This window comes from Vombatus ursinus, unplaced genomic scaffold (genome assembly GCF_900497805.2).
Source record: "Vombatus ursinus unplaced genomic scaffold, bare-nosed wombat genome assembly UNPS02000582.1, whole genome shotgun sequence".
Classification (NCBI taxonomy): domain Eukaryota; kingdom Metazoa; phylum Chordata; class Mammalia; order Diprotodontia; family Vombatidae; genus Vombatus; species Vombatus ursinus.
Window position 1 is genome coordinate 35,739,044 of NW_020940360.1, and position 26,741 is coordinate 35,765,784.

At 36.8% G+C, this 26,741-nt stretch overlaps 1 protein-coding gene across 1 annotated transcript in view; it reads right to left on the reverse strand.

The window, feature by feature from the left end:
- Positions 1-5,188: 5,188 nt before the first annotated feature.
- SNX3 (sorting nexin 3) overlaps positions 5,189-26,741 on the reverse strand; it is a 37,081-nt gene continuing 15,528 nt past the window's right edge. Inside the window, exons 2-4 of the mRNA XM_027856665.1 lie at positions 13,401-13,496; positions 6,735-6,859; positions 5,189-5,342 (exon numbers count right to left, since the gene is read on the reverse strand). Coding sequence (XP_027712466.1) covers positions 5,237-5,342; positions 6,735-6,859; positions 13,401-13,496 — 327 coding nt within the window. The 3' untranslated portion in view covers positions 5,189-5,236. The remainder of the gene's footprint in view (positions 5,343-6,734; positions 6,860-13,400; positions 13,497-26,741) is intronic.

Below are 26,741 nucleotides of genomic sequence, written 5' to 3' on the forward strand. Positions count from 1 at the left end.
AAACAACTTTGAAAGCTGTAAGAATGACCATCCATTATACCAGAGGGCCAATAAGTAAACAAGCCATCTACTTCCTGACAGAAAGGTGATAGATTCAGTGTACCAAATGAGAGATGCATTTATTTATTCATTAATTTATTTATTTAGTTATTTTTAGCACAGCTAATGATGGAATGTTTTGCTTGACTGTGCATATTTGTTACATGGGAATTTGTTTTCCTTTTTGTTTTTCCTTCCAAAGTAGTTGGGGGTGGGAGATAAATAATTTATTATAAAAGAAATAAAACTTTAAAAAATGTTTAAAGAGCAAAAGGACCTATAAATAGAAAAATATTTATAGCAGCTCTCTTTCTAGTAGTCAAGAACTAGAAACCAAGCAGGTGTCCATCAACTAGGGAAAGGTTGAACAAATTATGGTACATGAATATAATGGAATAATATTATGTCATAAGAAATGATGAAAGGGAGTTTTGGTGAAACCTGAGAAGATCTGAACTGATGCAACATGAAATGGGCAAAACAATTTGTACAGTAACAATACCGTCAAAACTAGTGACTTTGAAAAGACTTAAGAACTCTGCCTCACACAATGTGGAACCATGACTCCAGAAAGCCAATGATGAAACACGCTGCCCATGCCCTGAGAGGTGATGGACTGAGGATGTGGAATTTGACATGCCTTGGCCAATGCAAGAATTTGCTTTGCTTTACTATGCATGTTTTTTTAAATAAGGTTTTATTGCTATTTTCTGTTTCTTACATCAGCAGTTATCCATCCATGTATCCCTACCCTCCCTATCCCAGAGATGATCCCATATGATAAATACTTTTTAAGAGAGGAAAAAGTCAGCACAACCGGATCAATACTTTGAAAAAAAATCTGAAAACTTGTGCAATGTCTAACACCTATGTATCTCCCACTTCCACAAGGGTAGGCTAAGGGTGTCTTCTCATATCTCATTTTAGTCCTGTTTGATCTTTTTAAAAAAAATTTATTCATTTGGAACTTAAATACAAAAAAAGTTTCCATTTACACAGCATGATACAAAGAGAGGATTCAAAATGAAACCATCAATCTCCATTTCACAGGTTACTTTTTTGAAAAACTATGTAATAAACACTACACATCATTTTCCAAGCAACACTGCTTTTCTGTGCTTCCTTCTGTTTTCTTTTGTTCTCTGCTGCATACTGTTCGATCTTTATAATTTTGTTGCATTCACTTTTGATTTTTTTGTTGTTCATTTTCTTTGTATTATCTATAATATCGTATATCTTATTTTCTTGGCTCTGCATGCTTCAATCTGCATTTCATGTAGATCTTTCCATGTTTCTCTATTCATTACATAAATCATTTCTTACTGCACAGTAATATTCTATTACATTCATGTACCACAATTTGGCCATTCCCCAACTGATGGGCATCTATTTTGTTTTCAAGTCTTAGCTATCACAAAGATTGCTGCTCTACATATTTTTGGAGTAAATGAGGCTTTTTCTTATTTTCCTTGGGGCATAAGCCCCGTAATGGAGTATCTGATCCAAAGGATATGGGCATTTTAGTCATTTTATTTGTTTTGGTTTTTTTAGGCAATTGGGGATAAGTGACTTGCCCAGGGTCACATAGCTAGTAAGTGTCAAAGGTTTGGTCTGAGGCCAGATTTGAACTCTGGTCCTCCTGACTTCAGGTCTGATGCTCTATCCACTGTGCCACCTAGCTGCCCCTAGTCATTTTATTTGCATTAATTCTAAAGTGCTTTCCAAAAATGGTTGTGCCATTCACAGCTCCACCAACAGCATATTAATGTGCCTATCTTTTCACAACTCCTTCAACATCAACTGTTGCCATTTTTACCCATTTGCAGAGTGTGAAGTGAAACCTCAGGGTTGTTTTGGTCCACATTTCTCATTAGTGATTTGTGACATTTTTTCAAGTGGTCATGAATATTTTGCAGTTCTTCCTTTGCATGTTTGTTAAAAGGGATTTTTCTTTTTTTCTTCTCAATTGGGGAGGTTGGGAAGGAGGGAAAAATCTTACTTTTGTTCACCAAAAAAAATTAAGGAAAAAAAAAAGCATGTTTGTATTTTTTTTTTAAAACTTGAAGTAGCACAAGGGTTGGCATACATTACAGATCCCCTGAGTGCCAAATATACTATATTTCACTACCCTATACCATTTCCTCTAAATTCTTCCACGTGGTCATTCATGCTTTGGAAGGGGTATATTTCAGATATTCCTTTGAATGATTTAAAGGTCATTCCAGGAACCTTTTTCTCCTATCAGTTGCCTTCTTCTCCTTGGCAGGTATCACTTATGAGCTATTACAGGTACACTTCAATTATGCTTCTCTTCACATTAACCCTATCATTCAGGCCATTGTACTACACCTGGTACAAGAATGCATGTTACCATCAGTTGAAGGCTTGAGGCTTTCACTCATGATTCTCATAGGAGCTTCCCAAAAGATGAAGCAATTTGTAGTAGTTCACAAAAATTATCAGTGACAGAGTTGGGATCTGATCCCAGGTTCTTTGACTTCAAGTTAATTGTTCTTTCCATTGCATCATCAAATTGGGGGACTGAGGGTTTTATATTCTAAAGAGGTATTGAGGATAACTGCTGTTTTTAAGAAGGAAAAATAAAAAATTAGAACTAAGTCACACATTAATCCCATGACCCTCCAATGTGTCACACCAGACAGTCCACACACATCTGGGTTTGAGTTGGCACTTAGCAGCTGCCCAACATCAAGCAATTTCTTCACACACCTTAAAAATGCTTAAGACGGAGAGAAGGGGAAGAACTGAATATAGCAGTCCACCCTCCACCCTAATCCATGGTTCTTCACCACCACCACACCGAAGTCTACAGGTGCTTGGTATAATGGCTGCGGATAAAAGCCCACTCCCCAATCTGAGAAATCACAAATGAAACCTAATCTGAAACTAGTTTTTACAATCCATTTAATGATGCCAAACAGGAAAGATTATGACAAAAATCACATTACACCCCCCAGTTAAGAACAACATCTTTTAGGTATGGTTCCATTAATGACCCAGTAATATCAAGTGTGGAAATAGTGTCGGCAAAAGCATACTCCAAGTTAAGCCAACCTTTCATCATTACGTACATTTCCTCTGTAGATACTACTTTTGCTTAGATTTTAGATGCACACAAGAAGAAACCAAGGAAGATAGTTAATAGCATCACACACTTAGAATTGTAAGAGAACACAAGAATAATCTAACCCTTTTCATTTTATACCTGAGGTCTCTGAGGCCCAGAGAGTGTCACTGACTTTCCTACGGTCCCCAGGATAGAAAGTAGCAGAGCTAGGATTTAAACCCAGTTCCTCTGATGCCAAATCCAGCTGTTTTTGTTCTATCCTGAAAACCAAAAATTGACTTTAAAAGGATTTGTGGTCTATTTTCCGGGGTGTGAGTATTTCAGGGTCATAATGGAAATGACGTTGATCCACCTCTATAGAGTCAAGTCCAACCATAACAACACCCTTTCCAAAGTTCTTCCTTTTAAGTGCTCTAGGAAAGCAACTTACTCAGGAATAGCTTCCTACTATATCCCACTGTTTTATAAACCCACAATCGATATCCCTTAGTCATTCTTTAAAATCTAAACAGTGAAAAACCTATTTAAGTTAAAAGGGATTCAACAGCTTGTGCCAAGAAGCATTCCACTTGCAATCAATCAAGTGCCTGGTAGTAGTGACAGATGCCATGAAATTCCAAAGCAATTATTTTGCTGAGGCTTCTAACATGGCAAGGGATACATCCCAGTTTAATGGATTCCCCAAAGGCCCTTTACAAGAAAATCAGTATCCTTTAGTGATATTTACCTATATTTGATTCACCTTTTTTGGGAGGAGGGAGAAAAGCCTCTTGCACTTTTTGGGTCAACTCGGCTCCTTATACAGACTTCATATACTGATACATCTTATTATTACAGAATATCTACTTAATCATCCAGTTCAGGGAAATACTCCCTAATGACCAAAGGGATCTTGGAGTTCTCTCTCCTCCAAAATTTTGGTGATGTGCACACAGGGGCATCTTATGCCTATTGTGAACTGGCTAGGGGACAGTTTTCAGCAGTAAGGTATCATTTTTTTGTCCACAGCTTTCCCCAGTTTATGCAACCTGCTACTATGTTTTGCTGCTCAAATATTATACTATGGAGGGAACATGGCTTATCAGATTCAGGAAAAAAGACTGTGACTATGGAATGTAGTTCAAATAAGTTACTCAAATTAGCTGGAATAAAATGGAAAAAAAAAAAAGACTCACTATGCCTAACTCAAAGGTTTATTTTAACAATGACTTGAGGTTACATAGTATTGTGCAAATAAGCACTTCATAAATTATTCAATAAACCTTAAAAGGCAGTGCTTCTTTAAAGCACTGCAATGTTTCTAAAAATTACCCCATTCAGAGGCAGCAGCATATCTGATATCACTTTTTTTTTAAAAGAGAAGTGAAGCTACAGGAGAATACATAATTAGTAAACAATCCCTCCCAACAAATGAAGTAATAAAACCATAAAGGAAGAAAGGCCTGAAGCAAAGTAACAATCAATACACATTAGAAATGTATTTTCATTTTTATTTCAAAACAACTTAAATTTTTAGACAAATGATTTTAGTATATAAATTTGATTGTTTTTTATACAGAATATAAAGATTTCCCTCATTAGTCTTCCATAGAAAGTGTTTTACAAGCCTGAAGGAAGATACTTTCTGCACACAAGTGTTTCTCTCACATGTGGGGTACTGGAAAACAACTGCCTAATGCTTCTACACATAAATTAGAACAGGTGACACTGCATATCAAAAAGAGCGTGAGAAACATTTTAGTCAATCATACACAAGAAGCAGATGTGACACGGAAAACTGCAAATTCCAGTAAGGCCAAGTCAGTAACTTTAGTCGGGACACAGCAGATAATAGAGGGAGATGAGTAGTGTGCACTGAATTAAAACAGCACTCAAGCTATTTTTTTAAAAGGTAGAAAGAGGGATTTTTGCTAAAGCAAATGAATTTGTTTTAACTGCCAAAACAAAGCAAAACTGAGCATCATAATGAGTGTTAGTATACTGGAGGCTTATTGGCCCGTTTCTGTGCAGCATGCTAAAATTAGCGAGAACCTCTTCACCAGTGCGTATGAATCACTAATATTCATGGTAATAATTTTGTTTATTTTTACATAGATTTTTTTACAGCATTCAGGCATGTCTGATTTTGGATGGAGTATAACTTTTATCTATTATTTCATCTTGTAAAAACATGTGAAGACAACGTTCATTCTGTGCCAACGGGTGGCCAGCAACCCTAGAAATAAGAATAAAAAGAGACTCAATTCACAGGATTTCACAAAAATGAGGAAGTTTGGGTTTACATAGACATCAATTTCTTCACATCAAAAAAGTGGCATCATTCAATACCTTCCCTTAAATCCAGAGAAAGTCTCCAGTGACAAAAAACTTCAGTGCATATATAGGAATCAATCAAGGCACATTTCTCTTTCCCTTTCTTCATTTAAAGTTGAGAAAATCTGCTAAAGCATCATCAACTATTATGACTACTAGGACTGCTATGACTACGATTACGACTACCACTACCACTACCACAGCAGACGAGATTTAAAGTGAGATGAGATCAAACAGGACTGTTCGGCTTCTGTAACATCTCTTACATGGTACTAAAAAATTCCCAGGGTTACAATGTCTTTCCCAGAAGGGCAACAAGTTCACAAAAGAGAACAACAATAACTGTGCCAAGAAACTGCAGAGACAGTTTTTGGGCTCCGTGCAACTCTCTTCTAGTTTTCTGGTTTCTTTTTTTTTTTTTTGTATCAAGTATATCCTAAAGTTACTAGCAATAATCCATCAAAACTCTCCAAATTCCTTAAACAACTGAATATATACGTTAACACAAGCATATTTCCCAAGACTCTTTTTTAAGGGAAGAAATGCTTACTATTAACAATAAGTCTAGGGAGCTTTTTATTAAGGCCAATGCACAATTATAGTCAGGCCTTTTTCCTTTCATAAATCTTCCTATTACCTTTGCTTTTAAAAGAGCTACAATTCAAACGGGAATGAAATACATGGCTAGAAATTTTGGCATGCAGTCTATTAAGGGTTTCTAAAGTAAAAGACCAAATTGAGACAAACAATCCTAAGTATTCTTACAGTTTCAAAAGAATACATTTTACCATGAAAATTAAAGAAAAACGTGCACCTTTACACAAGACATGCTGATAATACCTCCATCTGCAATCAAACAAAATGATTGCAAGTGCATTGTAAGTTTTATTGTTCATGATAGAACATACCTTAAATCAGAAAGATCCACACAAGTAAAACTGCATTTTTTTAAATGCTGTAATTTCAGTAGTAATTTGCATAAATTAACCAAGCAAAACAAATACAAAACTTAGGTCAACACAAAGATACTCATTTCAATCACTCAAGTGTGTTAATATTTAACATCATACATATCATTCAACTTGTTAGATACTTCTACATTTTTGAAGTTTAAACTATGCAAAAGTTACACAAGCTTAGAAATGGCTGTCAAGTCAAAAAGGAAATGCAATATTTTATACAATATGGTATTTGTACTGGTACTTGTAGCTGTAAAAAGAAAAAAACTGTATATGTTTACTACCATATCAGAAAAGGTTACCTGCACTTGCCTTAAAGGATAGTGAGTACTTACTTGTTTATAAATTGTTCAAGCCCTTGCTTCCTTTCCTCTATAAAAGAATCATCGAATATTCCATCATCTCCTCGAAAAGGAAGCTGACGCAGAAATGCTTTCCCAGGAAGGGGTGGGACTACAACCTGAAGAGGAAAAAGAAAAGAAAGATTAATTCATACTGATCTGAAGCTGAGAAGTGCTGATCCGTAGAGTATTTCATCCCAGGCTAGTGTGAGCCCTCATTGCAACATCACATCTTCTTAGCTAGGAAAACAATTGGGGAAAAGATTATTCACACTACATTCTGGAGGTGAACAATTAGAGAACCACTATTTAAGGAAATTCCAAATGTGAAAACCTCCTGTCCAAACTACCTACTGCCAAATGCCTGACTCATGCCAGGGTTGATTTTTTTTTAAGCTTAAAAAATTTTAGTGACTAGCAAAAGAAAAGTGTAATTGCCTGGAAGAATGGGAGAAAAATGCAAAAGAATGCTTCATCACCTACTACAGAGAAAAAGAGGAGGGAACAAAGCCTCGCAAAAGAGGAAATGCTATAAAAGGCAAAAGGTAACACAAGATGAGGATATCACAAGGTTAAGAAATTAAATTTGGATTATCCCTTGTCAAAAACATTTTCCTTACTTGGAATTTGAGATTTTAGAAAGAACATAGTAGTAGGAGGCCAAAGTTTCCCCTTAACAGTATCACTAATTCATAGGATGACCATAGGCAAGTCACCTCAGTTTTCTCATCTGTAACATGAGGTTCTAGGATCTGGAGTTTTCTATGAAAAATATACCAAAGCAAAAGAGAATGATCCTTAAGATAAGTGGAAGGTAAACAAAAGCGCTTCAAAGAATTAAAGTCCATGCTTTGAATTAAATCAAGAAAAAAAGTGCACATTTGTGTCTGCTGGACTGCTTAGCACAGGTGTGGTTAAATGCACTTTAACTTCTAGTGTCTTTCCAACTTCTTTCTGGTTATCTCCACTTGGAAAGAGCAGTTTGCTAAGGAAGGAAGATGAGTGTACTTTTAGACATCTAGAATTTGAGGTAATAGCGGGATATGCAACTAAGACCACTTTTAACATTGGAATTACCCCTCATCTTCGGCCAGGCTACAAACCACAGTGAGTTTTGTATTTGCCTACATATGCATTCGTTGTCTCCCCTGCTGGAATGTGAGCGGAGGGCAGAGATGATTTTGCTGTTATCTTTTTGGATCCTGAATGCTTAGCTAAGTGCTTGATAAATGTCTGAGTCAGCTTTGGATATGAAGATGAAGGAAGAGTCAACAGTAATAGATAGTTTTTATTTCCCTTTAAAATATGTCTCATATTTGCCCATAGCCTTCCATTCCCATTTCTTTCAGCCTAGCCCAAGCCCTCAAACTCTTACATCTAGATGGCTACATTTATCTCCCACTTTTCTCCTGTCCCTCTTCTATTCCATTCTGCATACTCTTATCAAACTAATCTGACCTAACATTAAATCTACTCTCCTGCTTTAGGAAACTACTACAGTTCTTTTCACCCACTGTATTAAAGTTCAAACACCTGTTTGATTTTCCAAGCCCTTGGTCAATCTTATTTTTTTGCTACTTTGTAAAATAAGCCCTCCATTCCAATAAAATCAGTCTCTGCCCTAGTTCCAGAGCACAACACATCCTCATTCTTACCTCCCTGCCTTTATTCATGCTGCTCTACCTTAAAGGAATGCAATGTCTATCACTCTGCAGGGTTGGTTCCTCAATGAAGCCTTCTTTAACTATTTGGGATCATGCTGATCTTTCTTCTCAACTAGACCTTAACCTGTATTTGCTGAACAAATTACCCTGGAGTCTATCCCATGCAGTTTTTAACATTCAATTGCTCTCATTCTTTCATATTATCAGTTTAGTCTCACCCAACTAGAATACAAGCATTTTGAGAGCAGGAACTGTTTTATGTTTTAGGATTGCTTCCTCCAAACCACAAAATTTGAGACTGTATTACCCCAAGTGAAAAATGACTGAACAACAACAAAAATTATGTACAAGGTGTCACCAAGGGTGCACTGATGATTCAAACACTACTCAATCTGTAGGAACTATATTTTAACAGACGAAAAAAGAAACATACCCAAACAACTAATACAATGTAGAACTATGATAGATATCATGAAAGGAGGGACAAATAACAAGTTCAGTGGCTTGGCAGTGGGTAAAAGTTTGGAATATTTAATGGTGAGTTTAAACATCTGAGCTGAGGTTGAGAAGACACAATTTCAATAAAAAGAGATGGAAGGTAGAGTACAGATAAGGGATAATAGGTAGGGGGAGACAGAAGGTGATGCTAAGAGTATTTCAGGCAAAGAAACGCATGTATTTTCATGCAGAGCTGAAGAAAAAAACTGTGGGTTATACTTAAGGAATGAAAGATAGTGCAGGTTGGTCACAGCATGGTAACATTTAGATCTAGACCTAAAAGGGACCTCCAAGGCCATTCAGTCCAAACCTCTTATTTCACAAGTGAGGAGACTGAGGCTCAAGGAGGTTCAGTAACCTGCCAAAGGTAACAACATTAGCAGTATCTGACACAGTATTTGAACCTGGATCTTCTGATTCCAGAGCAGTGGTCTTCTCCATAAAAGACTGGAAAGTTAAGTTGGCCCCACGTATTGGTACCTTGGATACCACATCAGGGGAGTAACACAGTCAAAGTTATGCTTTAGGAAGATTACGTAGTCAGTCAGTGAAATAAACTCGTGTTTATTAGGCACATATTATGTACCAATCACTGTGCTAGACACTAGGGAAACAAAGGTAAAAGATAATCCCTGCTCTCTCTCAAAGAGTTCTTTGTCTAACGGGGAGGACAACATGCAAACAACTATGTAAAAAAAGATACATCCATATAGAGGGATAGAGATATATATGTATGTATATACATATACGTGTATGCATGTATATAAAAATAAATTAGAGATGAATGCAGAGGGAAAGCACTAAGATTGAGGAGGACCAGGAAAAGCTTTTTACAGAAAGTGAAGCTTTAGCTGAGATTTGAAGGAGATCACGGAAGCCAAGAGGTGGTTATGAGGGAGGGTATTCTAGACATGAGGGACAGCCAGTGAAAACACACAAGAGTTGGGAAATGGAGTATCATGTACCAGAAAACAGCAAGCAAGCCAATGTACTTGGATCTCAGAGTACTTGCAGGGGAGTAAGTTGTAAAAAGGGTAGCAAGGGGCCAGGGAGCAACTAGAGTTTACTAAATGAGTAAGGGGGCTACAGGGTATTGCTGACCTGGTCAGATCTGTATTTTAAAGGAAAATCTCTTTGACAGCTGAGAGAAGGGCAGACTGCAGTGGGGAAGAAACTTGGGGCAGGGACACCAACCAGAAGGCTATTACAATAGTCCAGGTGTGAGGTGATAAGGGCCTGTACCAGAACGGTAGAAGTGTCAGAGGAGGCAAATATACAAGAAATGTTATGACAATAGAAACAACAGAATTTGACAGATGATTGGATGGGGGAAGGAGGGTGAGAGAGAATGAAGAGAGAGGATGACACCTAGGTTTCCAGCCTGAACGACGGTACCCTTGACAGGGAAAGACGGGGGTATCATGGGAAAGATAAATTCAGTTGTGAACATGTTGAATTTAAGATGTCTAAGGAACACTCCATTTTAAGATGTCTAACAGGCAGTTGGAGATGTGAATCTGGAGATCAGGAGACAGATTTGATAGATAGACCTGAAGATCATCTGCATAGATATGATAACTGAAACCATCAGAGCTGATGAGATCACCAAGTGAAAGAGTATAGAGGGAGAAGAAAAGAAAAGAAAGCCCAGGACAGAGCAGAGCCTTGGGGGACTCCTATGGTTACCAAGACGACATGAATGAAAATCTAGCAAAGGAGGCAGAGAAGGAGAAGTCAGACAAGAAGGATGGACAGGGGTCATGAAAACCTACAGAGAAGAGTTATCGAGGAAAAGAGGATGATCATTGGTATTTAAGGCTCCAAGAAAGAAATTAAAGAAAGACTGGGAAAAGGCCATCCTTTAGATTTGCATCATTAGGGACTTTGGAGAGAGCAGTTTCCATTAAATGATAAGGAAGCTAGACTGCAAAGAGTTGAGAGAGGAAAATAAGTGGAGGCTTCTACTGTAGGTGGCCTTCTCAAGAAGTTTAGACACAAAAGTGAGGAGAGATATAGGACTATAGCTAACTGGGAAAGATGGATCAAGTGACAGTTTTTTGGGGATGGCAGCAACAAAAGCATGTTTGTAAGCAGTAAGGAAGCAGCCAGTAGACAAAGAGCCATTGAAAATCAGTGAGAAAGTAAAACAGATAGAGAAAGCAATCCGCTGAAAAAGACAGAATGGAATGGGATCATTTGTGCACAGACGGGTTTGCCTTGTGAAGAAGTGCTACTTCTCCACGTTTGCACCTTCAAACAATGTAAAAGGTAGAAGAAGGGAGACTAGACTCAATTATGTAATATGTTAAAATTTATGAGGAGTTTTGCTAACAACCTTTTTTTTTTAATAAATATGAAAACTAAAGCTGGGAGGATATGAAACATTTCTTCAATGTCACAAAACTTATTACGTAGTAGAGCTGAGACTTGAACCCAGGTCCTCCCAATTCTAAACTTAGTGATCTTTCTACTACACCAACTAACATGTTAGAAAGCTATTCTAATTGTTCAAGTGAAAAGTGTTAAGATTCTGAACCAGGACCCACTAGGAAATGGGAAAGAAAAGGAGAGGAGAATCAAAGATGACTCTGAGGGTTTTAGCCTGGATGATTTCAAGGATGGTGGTAACATTAACAGAAATGGAGAAGATAATTAGGAAGATAATTAGGAAGATAACAAGGAAGATAATTAGGTTTTCTTTTGAGAGAGTGGGGAGAAGGCATGGAAGAAAACTAATTCAGTTTTGGACATGCTGAATTTGAAATGCTAGGAGAATGCAGATATCCATCAGGCAGTTGGAAATGAAGATCCATAGCTTAACTGAGAAGTCAAGATACAAATTTGAAAGTTATTCTCAGAAAATCTGCATTTACTAATTTTGTATACATTAGAAATAACAGATTCTTCAGCGGCTGATCAACGTGAAGTTGCTTCTAATTTTAGGGTACGGAATATTTTTAATACAGTCAAAGCACAGTTCAATATATAATTTGTTCAAGATTTAAGAGTCATATATTGTTGTCATGTGTATTCTTTTGTTTTGTTTTGTTTTGTGAGGGCAACTGGGGTTAAGTGACTTGCTCAGAGTCACACAGCTAGTGAGTGTTATGTGTCTGAGGCTGGATTTGAACTCTGGTCCTCCTGACTCCAGGGCCAGTGCTCTATCCACTGCACCACCTAGCTGCCCGTCATCTGCATTCTTAACTTGGCAAAAATTATCTTATAATCAGGTAAGTCGTAGCACAACACAGTCTTTGTTAAACTGATATTAAAGACCACCCAAAAGGACAACATAGAAGAACACAGTGGGCATGAACATGCTAAAAACATTACACCAAGAAACTGCTCAGGAAAAGCAATGTAGAAGGTATCATCAAAGAAACACATCATCAAAAAAGACAAACTAAAAGCCCAATGATAAAAACCAAATAGCCTGTCACAATGTCAGGGGAACACATGGTAGGTGGGAATAAGCACCCCTTAAGTGAACTAATAAGTGGGAGGGATATGTTTGGGTTGTGATCTGTAACAATGGTGGGAATATTCAAATCTGAGATTACAGATCCACTAGAAGACTAGAATTTAAGCAATACACATTTAAACTGAAAACTTTAAACTGAGGAGAAACTGAGGATTCTGGATGAAGCACTGGTATAGTAGTACATTAAAGTATCTGAGAAAATCATTACTTCCGTTTAGATATGGAAAGGTTTTTCCAATCCAAAGCCTTTGAAGGGCTTAAAAGGACAGAATAAGGACTATAAACAAGTTTATAGCCATGGCATAAGGTATATATGGTATAAAAGGAGAAAAAAAGACGATCACCTTAAAAGTTATTAGAATTAGACTTCCCACACTTCTCTGGGGGAGAAAACCAGGAACAACAATAGTGATGATGCCAGCAGCAGCTTAGGTTTACATAATGTATATGTGTGTGTATGTGTGTGTGTGTGTGTGTGTGTGTGTATGTGTGTGTGTGTGTGTGTATGTATATGCACCTAGAAATACCACTTTGTGAAAGGAATCAATATGTATGGGATGATTCAAAGACAGCCATGTCTCCCCCTAATTAGGCCCAGTATGCTGCGGATCTCATATATCTTTGTAGATATTACTGAATAAAAACAAAACCAAAGAACATTAAAAAAAAAAACCCAAATTCATCATTTAGTTCCTCATTTTCTATTAAGAAGCTGACACAAACTCAAAAACACAAAACAGAAATCAAGGCTATTTTTTCTGATAGTTTTAATATTTTAGTTTAAAAATACATTTTGCTGGGGCAGCTAGGTGGCGCAGTGGATAAAGCTCCAGCCTTGGAATCAGGAGGACCTGAGCTCAAATCCAGTCTCAGACACACAACGAGTATTAGCTGGGTGACCCTGGGCAAGTCACTTAACCCCAACTGCCTAGCAAAAAGTAAAAAACAAAAACAAAAACAAAAAACATTTTGCTTAGAGACAACATTATAAGAATGTTGCTCTACCCCAATTCTTACCTTGCTTTCTCTTTCTAATTCACTTCGAAGCCACTCAAAATCACTGTATCTTCTTCTCACAGAAGACTCCTTCAACTTGAAAATAGGAAGATTGGTCTGAAAGACAAAAAAAGTTAAAGGGTTTACATTATATTTTTTGAGGAAAACAAACTTTTTTTAAAAGAAGAAAAATATGTCTAGCTATCAAACCACTATAGTTGTATAAAGTGCCAGGTCAACTTGACTTAGGAAGGAAACTGTTAAATAGCCTAAAGAGACAGTATTTCATCTTTGAAAAGACAAAGAGTATAGATTTTGCATTAATTGTTAAAGGGAACATTATTTAAAGAGCATAAAGTCTAAACAACTAGAGACAAAAAGTCGTTCCTGTTCATGACTGTGGCTGGTCATGCTATATAATGTTTTACACATATCTTAAGTGCTTTCCTGCATTTCAGGAAGCAGTTAAATATCTCAAAAATAAGTATAGGAAGACAACAGCTGATTACAATCAATTTCTACTTACTACCTCAGCTAAGACTCTTATGTGCAACTAAAAAAATTTTTTTAAACAAAATTATTTTGTTTATATTACAAATATGACACTATATGTCTGATATAATAAAGGAAGATCTGAATAAAGCACTATTGTCTCTCCAATGTCACTAAAATAGTATGAAATAACAAGAAAATAAGTAAATTTATCTTCAGTCTTCCCTCTAGCAGGAAATTAAAGAAGCCATGCAAATTTGATCAGGTTCACAGATCCAGGCTCTCACAGGCTGTGGGCAAGTTAAGTGTTTTAAGTAAAACTGAAAACATGATCCCTAACACTCTGAGCTTACACAGGAATGTGAGAAAACATTTAGGGACTTATGTAGTCTTTGCAATCTCACACAGAAGCTTTTTACAACTTCTGACAGTTCAAATGAAAGCCTTTCAGGATCTTTTACCTTTTAAGAATGGAGATAATCTACTAGTTCCCTTCTCTTAGGGAAGATATAAATTAGAAACCAATGGATTGACGGTCATTTTTGATTTATGGAATATCAGTTATTTGCTATTTGACATTAATATTTTATTTTACAACAAAAAAATTTAATTTATCATTCTAGGAATTTTAATAAAGATTCAGAGGGGAGGAAAAATATTATGCTAGATTCAACCTAAAAAGGTCTGCTTTCTTTCTTTGGGCAAATATGAGACTAAGATCAAACAGATTTAATACTTTTAGAATGACAAGTTGTATTGAACATAGAAGATACAAATCAACTTTCACTTGAAGGACTTTAGAGATTTAAGTATGAAACAAAAGGCCAACCAAAACCAACAGGCATTAAAATCCAACTTGCTCCTAAAAGCCTAATAAAATTATAGTTATATGCTTAATAAAAATGCTGCTGGGAAGCCAGCATGTTGCTTGGTAAAAATAAAAGCTTTGTTCTCAGGACCTTAAACTCATTTTGTAGTGTTCTCAACTTTTTCCAACGTGTATTAGCTTCTACACTGTATACCTTACAGCTTGGAGCTCTACACAGATGCTGTTGTATATATTTCATGCATGAAACCAAATCTCACAAGAGGTTTAAAAGCACTTGAGTTTTCTTTCCCAGGTAACCACAACATTTGTTCATTGTATTAATGACTAAGAGCAAAATTGCACCTAACAAGACTCTTATTATGCTAAAAGTCAAGCTTATATTCAAAGATGCTGGCTTTCTGTACAGAGGAGTATTCTTATCCCCAATAGGGAATAAAATTAGGTCCCCCAGAGCGCAGGATGGTGATTCCCAGAAATAAAGCACTGGATTATTTCTCTCTAATTTCACCTATTGGCTTTTTAACTGAGTTCAACCTTCCGCATTAAAATATTAAGTCTTTGTAAGTGTCTAAAGACAGAAAGGCCTTTACAATACTGAGTGTTTTCTGCAGGTGAGATTTTACATTTTGAATTCCCTCCTCTCAAATTACCTTACAAAGGGGATTAACTGCTCTCTTTTATTCAATACCTTAAGATCAAGCCTGTGAAAAGAGTTCCCTAAGAATTTTCATACTTCTGGGCACGGAAGTCTATAAAGTTAATCTCTGAAACAACATATCAAGCTTACAGGTACAATGTTGGGGTAAGAGTGCCAATTCAGCTCATTTTACCTTCCATTTTCCCTTTTGAACTTTTGACACACAATCATGATTACATCTGACTCATTCTAATATGGGATTTTCACCATTTTGAGAGTTTGTAAGAAAGCTTCCCCTAAGATTTTCCTTTTTCCAAAAGAGCAAAATAAAAAACAGTCCATCACAAAGGCCAGTTTTCAAGTATCTTTAATAAAATTTTTCCCCTGCCTCAGTTTTTTCTCTTTCGCTACCCTCGCTACCCTAAGAGTGTTTAGATGTAACACCTCAAATTTCAGCAAGAATGAGTTACTTATCTACTACATTTCTATGAACCAACCAGATTTAAAGTGGTAAAATTTATTAGAAAACTAGAAGATAAACACAAAAGAACTACTGAAACCTTACCATTAAACTACCACATCTGATTACAGACTCTTGTGGTCACTCAATTATTTAGAATGCATTAGGAAAGAGGAAAATGCTCCAAACTACCTGTTTAGACTGAATATGAGATAGCATAGCATCACTAGCATTGCTAAACATTAACATGAGGCCCAAAAGTCTTCACACTTAAGAGTTCTCTTTTCCATTCCAAGAGTCCCCAATTTTTCTTAGGTTAATGGGGACTCCTAGAGAGTCATACTTTTGCCTCAGCATGGAATGGAAGTTACCCTGGTTGAATGATATGCCTGCAGAAGGTAAAATTTTGTCAAGTTTTACCATGTTGGAAAGAGCTCAAAGATGATACCAGTAACTGACTAGGTTAGCTTTCCAAGAACCAGCCTTGTCAAGTACGGAGAAGCTTTCCGGTAGTCTGGTCATAGAAGAACATGCAAGGTGCTCAGTCTTGGGCATCCCTTTTCCACTTCTGCAATGTTAGCAGAACGGGGGGGGGAGATGTGTAAAAGGTGCCAATAATGATATAGTTTTTAAAAGCAGCTATAAATATTAGCTACCAGTACTTAAAAGTGAGATCCTTATCCGATGACCAATGAAGGGTCATACTTTTTTTTTTGTTTGTTTTTTTGGTGAGGCAATTGGGGTTAAGTGACTTGCCCAGGATTACAATAGCTAGTAAGTGTCAAGTGTCTGAGGCTCGATTTGAACTCAGGTCCTCCTGACTCCAAGGCCACAGTGGACACACATTCTCGGAGAAAATGAAACTGGAAGAAAAAGGAAACTGTCAAATCTGGCCCCAGACCACACTTGACACTTACTAGCTGTGTGACCCTGGGCAAGTCACTTAACCCCAACTGCCTAAAAATAAAAAAAATTAAATTATGAAAAAAATTTTAAAAGGGGGCAGCTAGGTGGTGCAGTGGTTACATCACTGGTCCTGGAGTCAGGAGGACCTGAGTTCAAATCCAGTCTCAGACACATAACATTCACTAGCTGTGTGACTCTGGGCAAGTCACTTAAACCCAACTGCCTCACAGAAAAAAAAAAAAAAAGCTGCAGTTGAATGAAAAAATGATTCACAGCCTCACCTTAGAGGGACAAATAAAAGACTTGGTGAAATTGGTTTTATTGTGCACCCCAAAACAAGAAGAAACATCATGTTGTGGAATACCTTGGCCATCTTATCTTGCTTGCATTCCTCAAGACAGTTGTTGCTTGGGGCAGCTAGGTGGCGCAGTGGATAGAGCTCAGGCCTTGGAGTCAGGAGGAACTGAGTTTAAATCTGGCCTCAGAAACTTGACACCAACGCTGTGTGACTCTGGGCAAGTCACTTAACCCTGACTGCCTCACCAAAAAGCAAAAACAACAACAACAAAAGACAGTTGTTGCTTATCTGCTAACATCTGTTTCAGAAGATGAAGAGGTAGAAAAATTCTGAAGAACTTTGAATGATCACCCAAATTAAATTAACATAATTCAATACTTGGTGACTTCAACAGAAAGACAGGCAAGGGAAGATTCCAAAAAAGTATCGTGGAATACATGGTTTAGGTATAAGAGAAGATAAAGGGTTGTAGACTATAGATATACCCCATATCTACAAATCATTAACATTTTCTTTGAGGGGAAAAAGTCAGCAGAGAACATAGCAAACTCCAAATATGATCAATTTCTCTTTTTTTTTCAATGTTAACAGATAATAGCAGTCTTTATAAAGCCAGACCACTGTCTGTTAAGAACAAAGATTAAACAAACTATTGATGCAAAAAAAAAAAAGAAATGCATATATAAACAATTTGCAGAATATCATCATTTCCAAAGGAAATGTAACCAGTGGTACAGTGGATAACAACTAGTCTCAATGTGACCTTGAGCAAGTCATCTAATTCTTTAGTGCCCAAAGCAACTCTAGAAATACAAGTCAATGAATAAAAAATTGTTTCTTATGCAATGGATAGTGCTGGATTCGGTATTAGCAAGACCAGAGCTCAAATTCTGCCTGACGCCTACTTAGCTGTGACCCTGGACAAGTCACTTAAATCTGTCTCAATTTCCTTGTTTGTGAAACAGGGATAATAAAAGCATCTACCTCACAGAGCTGTTATGAGGATCAAATAAGATAACATATGCTTTGCAAATCCTATAGCATTATATAAATGCTAGTTATTATTACTGTTATTATTTTATGAGATCACAAATCTAAGGATATGATCCTAGTTCATGAAGCTGCTTTTCAACTTTATACTTTATATTCTTCCTAGGATAATCAAGGTTCCTCATGGAGCTTACAGTCTAAATAGGGAATAAGACATAAATATAAATTATATAATATATAGAATTCTAAGTATGTCAAGGAAGTGTAGAACAAAGCGCTGTGTGAGGTCTGAGGTGGGAAAAGTCATCACTGATAGAATAGCATTGCCCTGTTGAACTTATAGGCCATTTATTGTTAAACATAACTTTATTCACCATTAAAATTTAAAATCTTCCATTCTTTAATGTTAGCAATACAGTTTAGTGGATAGAATGATGGACTGAAGAGGCAGGAAAACTCAATTTCAAATCTTAGATTATGCTTACCAGCTTTGTGATTATGGGCAAGTCACTAAATCTCTACAAGCCTCAATTCTCTCATCCATAATATGGGGATAATACTGTACTCCACATGGTGTACAGTATAATATCTATTCCACATGGAGTTAGGAAGATCAAATGAAGGAATGTATGGAAAGCACTAGATGTTACTTCATCTATTTGGATATTCCTCCAACTTTACGAAGGATAACAATCCATTCATGTTTTCTTATTCATCTACTCCCTTGTCCATGTCTTTCTACAAATCCTTCACAGGAATCTACTTAATGAGCTAGGGGCCTTCCTTGTGATTTCTTGACAATGAATTACCTGTGGAATATACGGGTTGTCATTTGTTAGCCCTTATTTACATGATGGGATCCCTTCATTTACCATATATTGTTGTGACATCTCTACAGAGGTCCCATATCATTATCCTTTTTCCTCAAATTGTTAAATGCCTGGCTCACAATATGCCCCCTAACACCTGTTCTTATGCCTGGGGACTCAAACACCCTAGCTTTCCAATTTATCAAACTCAACTATCATGATCTGCAGTTTCACTCTACCACAGCAACACAGAGGTAAAGTCACAACCTTGATCTGATCATTAGCTACAACTCTTCTACTACTCAGAATTCTGAAATTTCCCTAGCAGATCATTAACTTCTTTTCTCCTTATGCCTCCTAAACATATTCTCTGCTTTCGCTGCAACTTCCAGGCACTCTATCCCTTGCCTGCTTTGGACAGGCTGGTCTTCCTGCCCCAGCCTCACTTTTCTTCCTTCAAAATCTTGACCTTATAGTTAACCAGTTCAGCTTTACACTATCCTAAGCTTCACTCCAACTGCTGCTCACCCCTTTCCAAAGCCCAATTCTGGGTTCCTCTTACCATATGCCTTCTTTATTCTTTTGAACTTAAATGTACATGGAAGAAATCACATAACCATGCTGACTGGGTCTTTTACAAGCCATAATCAAACCACCTCTTAGATCCAAGAACCCAGGAATAGCAGCCCTCCCCACTCAGACCACCAGTCTCTGCCTCCAACCTGTTCCCCACAGCTGTCACAGAAGAAAGCAACTCTTGCTGAGACTGGCTTGACAACTGCCTTTGAAGGTACTACAGCCCCCACCACTGCATGCCCTGAAAACAAAGTTCTCAGCACCAAACTCCTTGGCACTACCAAATGATTTACCCAACCCTAGTCTCTAACCTCTCCTTCACTTTCTCCACTTTAACAAAAAAAAAAAAAAAAAAAAAAAAAAAAAGAACATTACAAAATACCAGTTTAATTTTTTTTCTAACAACTGTATTTTTCTCCCACACTTGGCAAACAGACCATCTTATTGTTACTGTTTGAAAGCTCTTTTAATCACTCTGAACTACAGATCTTTAAATTGGATATGACACCCCTTTATGGTTTGTCTCCTTAAAGTTGTAAAAGTATCACAAATAAATGTACCAATGCTTGGAGTCACAGAAGCTTCAGATTGTAAATCATATATGAAGTTCTTTAAACATTCTGTTTTCAAAAGCTTTTTGTACTTGTTGGGAAGTTTGGGTGGAAGAGGCAGAGAAAATAATAATTAAAATTCTGCCAATTAGCTTCTCCTATACTGCCAAATCTCATTAGATTAAGCTTAAGCTAAATTCTTAATTTCATTACATTTTATTTTCACACATCTTTGAAGCATATTAAATAATTTAGTGGATGACAACTTGGGAATGTGAAATTGTCTCTATACAGAAATTTGTATAGCTAAATTTTTAACTTAGAGAATTGCTAATAAGGAATTGTTTCTGTTTCCTATAGATGTGTTTATTTTAGGCATGTTATTTGCCTAATTTCTCAAAGGGATAGATTAATACTTTACCTGGTGAGACAGCATTAAAAAACATGTCCCCCTTTCCCTTGAAACTAACAACCCTTCAATTCTCATTTAAAAACTGGAATCAATGGCAAAAGGGCTCAAATGTATAAAATTTTACTTTATGGTTAACTTGAATAGATTATAGACATTCTTTTTTTTGGCTAGGCAATGGGATTAAGTGACTTGCCCAGGGTCACGCACCTAGTAAGTGTTATGTGTCTGAGGCCGGATTTGAACTCAGGTCCTCCTGAATCCAGGGCCAGTGCTCACCTTGCTGCCCCTTAGAGACATTCTTAATATTAAGGGAGGCCAGCACTTTGCTCTTGGTAAGTCCAGGCAAGTTGGATTTTTTCCTCTCTTTTTTTTCTGACCATAAAATGGGATAATGCTTTTCACTTAGCTCAGAAGAATGTGAAGTAAATTATAGAGGTTGGAATACACAAAATATCAAGGGCACTTAGAAATATTTACTCTCCCTCCTCCTCAGGATGACTATATATTTGGTCTAAAATAGCAAAATAATTTTCTAAAAACACTTTAAAGTTCATGCTATCCACTTTCTGTTTCTTTCTGGATACTGAGAATCTTTCAGACTGGAGAAATAGCATACACAGTATTTGAAATAAACTCTAAATGATGAAATGTTTATAGACATATTAATGTCCATTATTCAAGATACTTGAGGTAACTGTCTAAAATTATCAGTTCTAAAAGTATCATCTGGAAACCTGAGGGTCTTTGAAACCCTTTAAGGAAATCTGTGAGATCAGAACTATTTTTATAATAATACCAATATATTAATTTCTAAAACAGTAACTATTGATAGATACAACCCACAAAAAACAAAAGTCTTTGGAAGGAGGTCCTCGATAATTTTTAATAGTGTAAGGGAGGGAGGGGTCTTGAAACCAAAAAGTTTAAGAACCCCTGGTCTAAGAAAAACCGGGTTTTTGTTGTTGTTTTTAAAACCACTATTGATTAATCTCTCAGACCCGAACAGAATTTGGACACTTCAGTACAGATGTAAGACAGCTATTCCCTTCATGCCCAAACACAGAAAACTGCCTTCCACTTGGGCTTCAAGAAGCTAACTATAGTTTAGAGAAGGTGACTTATTAAAGTCAATAGCTCACAGATACCCTATATGTGACTGGATTATCACCAACAACCTGAGCAGAAAGACCAAACCTCTTTATGTAATCATCTGAATACAGTTTAACAATAGATATCAGAAAAATGTTTACTAGCTGTTTCTAATATTTCTTCAGATAGTGTCACGTGTACATCTTAAAAGAGACTGGCAACTACATCAAAAGTATACTCAACAGGCCATGCTCTATTCAGTCAATCCTCAGAGATGTAAATGGATGCCTCACTATAGTTCTCATTAAATGGTTGCATTTCTTCCCATATCTGCATCTGAAGATAAAGGATAAGCTGAGAAGTGCTCCAGCCATTACCTCTCCCTTCAGAACTTTTGATACTACTTTTACCCAATCTGAAATGGCATGAATAATTGCAGATATGGTTTATAACTTAGATGAACTTCAAATATATCTGGGGATAAGTCATTCAGTAAAGAAAAAGCTTTTAGTCAGGAGACCCTTTTGAAATGTAGATTGTCACTAAGCCAAGGTATTCAGTTCGGTTTTTTCCAAGTACATGGCCTTCCAGTGTTACAATTCCCCGTTATTTTTTAACAGTGTCCTTTACAGTATAATTTTCAACTAGTGCAGAGGAAATTACCTCAACTAGTTCTGTTACTAAGCTATCCAAGCTAACACATCTTCCTACATTTTCATCTAGTAACCAGCAACAAGATGCCATGCACAAGATCCAGTAGGGTTTTTGACGTACAACTCTCTCATGGAATGGAGTTTCGTAATGATCTCATAGAACAGTGCAATTTCTCCAAGAAAATAGAAAAATAAATTATGAACAAAGGGAAATCTGTTCATAACTCCACCTGAAAAGTCTGCAAGGTCTCCACATGTGGAACTTGAAAGAACTTAAAAGACTGGTCAAAAATGCCTCAGGCTATAGACACTGAAACTATTACAACACAGTCTACAATACTTCTATATATATTACTATTACTTATTTATCAAGGTTGTATAGAGAATGCTTTATAAACCTTTAGCCACTATACACAATATGAGTTAACTTGCTAAGGGTAAGCCAGGCATGCATTAACAAGTTCATATCTATCAAAGGATCACAGAACTAGAACTAGAAAGGACCACAAAGGCCACCGAGGTCAACCCCTTTATTTGCTCAGAATTAATAAAACCCAATTAAAGAAAAATAAACATTTCACTTCTATTAACAGAAAACTTCTTAGGAGAACTTAAATGAATAGTCTTTGTTAATATTTATCAGGAACTGTTTTATTTTTATCTTATTAGAATGTAAATGCCTTGCCAATAAAGATTGTTTCATTCCCTGTATTTATATCCCCAGCACCTAGCTGCGCACTGGCAATCAATCAAGTGACACAAATTTATTAAGTGCCTACTATGTGCCAGGCACTGAGATACAAAGACAAAGGCAAAACAGTCCCTGTCCTAAAGGAGTTTACATTCTAACATTGCAAAAACTGAAACATGGAGGCATCACATATGTAACAAAACTATACAAAGCAGGTACAAGGTAACCTTGGAGAAGAGAGAACAAGACCACTGGGATGTAGAATAGGAAAGCCTTCAGAAGGTAGCACTTATGCTACATCTCAAAGAAAACCAGAGGCCAAAAGGCTGAGGAGGCACAGCAATGCAGAAACGAGGGACAGAAACGGAAAGGCAAAGAGAGAAGAGAGAGACTATCGTATGCAAGAAACAGCAAATAGGCTAGTCTGGCTGGACATGGAGAGTACGTAGATGGGAATACTGTGTAAGAAGACTGGAAAGGGAGGACAATGTTAAGATGTAAAGAGCTGAATGCCACTGGAGTTTATCGCTGATCCTAGAGATAATAGTCTGCACGTGCTGGTGTCAGGTGGTAGAGGAGGAAACATGGTCAGACCTGTACTTTAGAAAAAACCTCACCGGCAGCTGTGGAGAGGCTGGACTGGAATGTGAAGTGACTTGAGGAAGGGAGATCTACCGGAACACTACTGCATTAGTCCAGGTGAGAGAGGACGAAGAATGGAAGCAGAATCAATAGTATTACGCAACTGGTTAGATAATGTGGAGTAAGAATATAGAATTGAAAATGACCCTAAGGTTAGAACTGGATGAATGAAAGAATAGCTCCTAAAATGTAATAAAGAAATCTGGAGGAAAGGCAGGCTTGAGGGAGAACATAATGAGTTGTTTTGAACACACTGAGTCTGAGATGTCTATGGATAGTCAGTTCAAAATGTCCAACATCATGCAGGACTGAAGCTCATGAGAGAGACCAGGTCTGAATTCATAGCTTTGGGATCCATGGGATCTCATGATTTCTGGCTCTTCAAACCATGCTGTCTCAATCTAGAACTTCCTTCAGCTCTTGAAGTCTCCTCATCCTGGAACATCCAACCACCCCTGCAGCCTTCTCAATATGGAACATCCCTCTTAAAGAGCTAGTGCTCTCCCCCAACCCAAAATTACTTTTTGTTTACTTCATGTGTATTTTTGCTATTTTTAAAATTTTCTTAAAATTCTCATCTTCCCAAACACCAAAAAAAAGAGAGCATTCCCATATGTCAAGTAGAAGAGATAAAAAAGATTATGTGAAATTGCACATCTCTATTAACATACAAATTGCTTTTAAAAATAAGCATATAATTCAATATATTACTCTGAAAGCTTTCCCTATTTCATTCTGAACCTCCTTCTGTCCTCTTCTATGCATTATATGTATTTATTTACTTATCTGTATAAATATTACTTCTCCCCAGTAGAATGTAAACTCATTTAAGGCAAGGACAGTTACTTTTTTTTTCTTTGTATCATCTCAGTGCCTAGGAGCATAATAGGCAATTATCAATGGATGTGTTTGTTCAATGGTATCTCTGTGTTCTGTGCAGTTGAGATTGCTAGATAAGTGACCTCTGGACAATCAAGTGTTAATGAATTCATTAAGAAACCTATACCATGAACTAAATGAAAGGTCTACATTCATTTTCTAAAGACAATTAAGTATCATCATGTAAGATGGTGATCGCTTCTCTGAGCAAATAAACAACCTTAAAACAAGTGAATGCATACCATTAGCTACAGAGAATTAATATGCCACCTACAAAGAAATAATATGCCACCTAGAGGACAGAGGAACCCCCTCCCCAAAAATAATTAGGCTGATATATTTTATCAACTTGTCAGAGTTCAGTGATATGATGATGCACTGAGTTTATAAGTTAAACTTAGTTTCACATTTTAGCTAGTGTAACATACTTAGCTATTAGAAGTCATAAAACAACTTTTCTTTCCCTTTCATCTTCCTTAGCTCTTAAAGTAATTTGAAATTACCTTGTTACAAAGGACGGCATAGCGTACAGGGGGCAAAGGAAAAATATATTCAGCATATATTTGGATATATTCGTTATTTCAAACAAGATATAAAAACAAGTTATCAATAAAAATAAGAGCTGTTCTTGTAGTGGCAAAGAATTGGAAATTGAGAGGATGCCTATCAATTGGGGAATGACTGAGCAAGTTGTGGTATATGAATGTGATGGAATACTATTGTGCTGTAAGAATGATGAATAGGCTGACTTCAGAAAAACCTGGAAAGTACTTTTATGGTCTGATGCTGAGTGAAGTGAGAACCAAAAGAACGTTGTACACAATAACAGCCATGTTGTGTGATGACTGATATTGATAAACTTAACCCTTCCTGGCAATACAAGGATCTAAGACATCTCCAGAGGCCTTGTGATGGAAAATGCTATCCACATGCAAAGAAAGAACTATGGAAGTCGAATTACTATTTTTTTCCTCTTCTGTTGAGTTTTGTTTACTCTTTCTGATGGTTCCTCCTATTGGTTTAAATTTTTATATACAACATCACTAATGTGAAAATATGTTTAATATGAATGTAAATGTATAGCCTGTATCAGATTGTGCGCCATCTTGGGGAGGGTGGTGGGGAGGAAGGGAGAGAAAAATTTTAAACTCAAAAGTAAATGGAAGTGATTATTGATAAATCAAAATAAATAAAATAAAAAAAATAAAAAGCTGTACAGTTTAAAGGCAGAGATAATACTCTTGAGCCAATTCTCAGAGAGAATACTTAGAAGCAGGCTTGGAGAAGGAATGAATCTCACTTGGATTGGAAGCCAATACATCCCTCACACTAAAATGAGAGGAAAAAACTAAGTTACTATTCCGTAAGTTATGCCACTAGTTTCTCAAATAATTTAGCTACATTATACACCATGGACCAGTGTATTTCTATGCTTAAGTTTATTCACACATATGACATCTTCAAACACATAGAGTTTTCTCTTAATTTCTTCAAGAAAATTATTCTTAAAATAATTTGGCTTGGCTAAGCTGAAAGGAATCCATGTCTGGCCAAGATGGCTGCCTAAATGAGAGGCATTCTGCCCTCCTCCCTACACGTACTCCAGCAAAAACCTGAAATCCACACTAGACCAAATATTCAAGAACCCCAATAAGACATTACACTAAATTATTTCTTTCAAGCCAGAAATGCACAAAATCCCAAAACCCCACAGGCAACAGGAAAGGGGACCACAAGCAAAGCCAGTGCTTATACAGGCTAACAAGCCAGCAGTCATCTAGTACAACCAGAGGGACACTTGTGAATTATAAAGCTCTGTGTCTAGAGACAAGAGTGGGAGGCCGCCCTAAGAAAAACTAAGGGAAGAGACTGTGGAAGTATACTTACCAACTAATACAGCATGACAGTGATCATATCTACTCAAATAGGGTCACCCCAGGCCAAAGGGCTCTGAGGTTCCTAAACATTTGGTGCTATGGTGTCAGACAGAGCCTTGAGGATCTAGGGCTCTGACATCAAAGATCCACAGGGAATTAACTCAGGGAAGTAGAGGTCAGGCAACGAAGCCAGGATGAAAACAAGTAGGGCCAAAGGTGCAACAAGGAAGCAAAAACTGGTCCTATCACAAAGCCCAATTCATGAAACTAAAGCTGGAAAGGTGACTCAATCAAACACTGACCAACATCAAATATTGTAAATCTTGAAATGCACCAAAAAAAAGTAACTCCCTAACAACTGCAAGCAATGGATAACTCAAAAATTAAAGATCTGGATGAAAGAACTGGAAGGAGAACAAACAGTTTAGAAGACAAAATAGTAAATCTTATCAAGAAATGCCATTCCTTGAAATCTAGAATATACCAAACAGAAATCAATGACTTTGTAAGACAGCAAAAAAAAATATTACAACAAAAATCAAAAGATCCATCTGATATCAAAAACAAATGA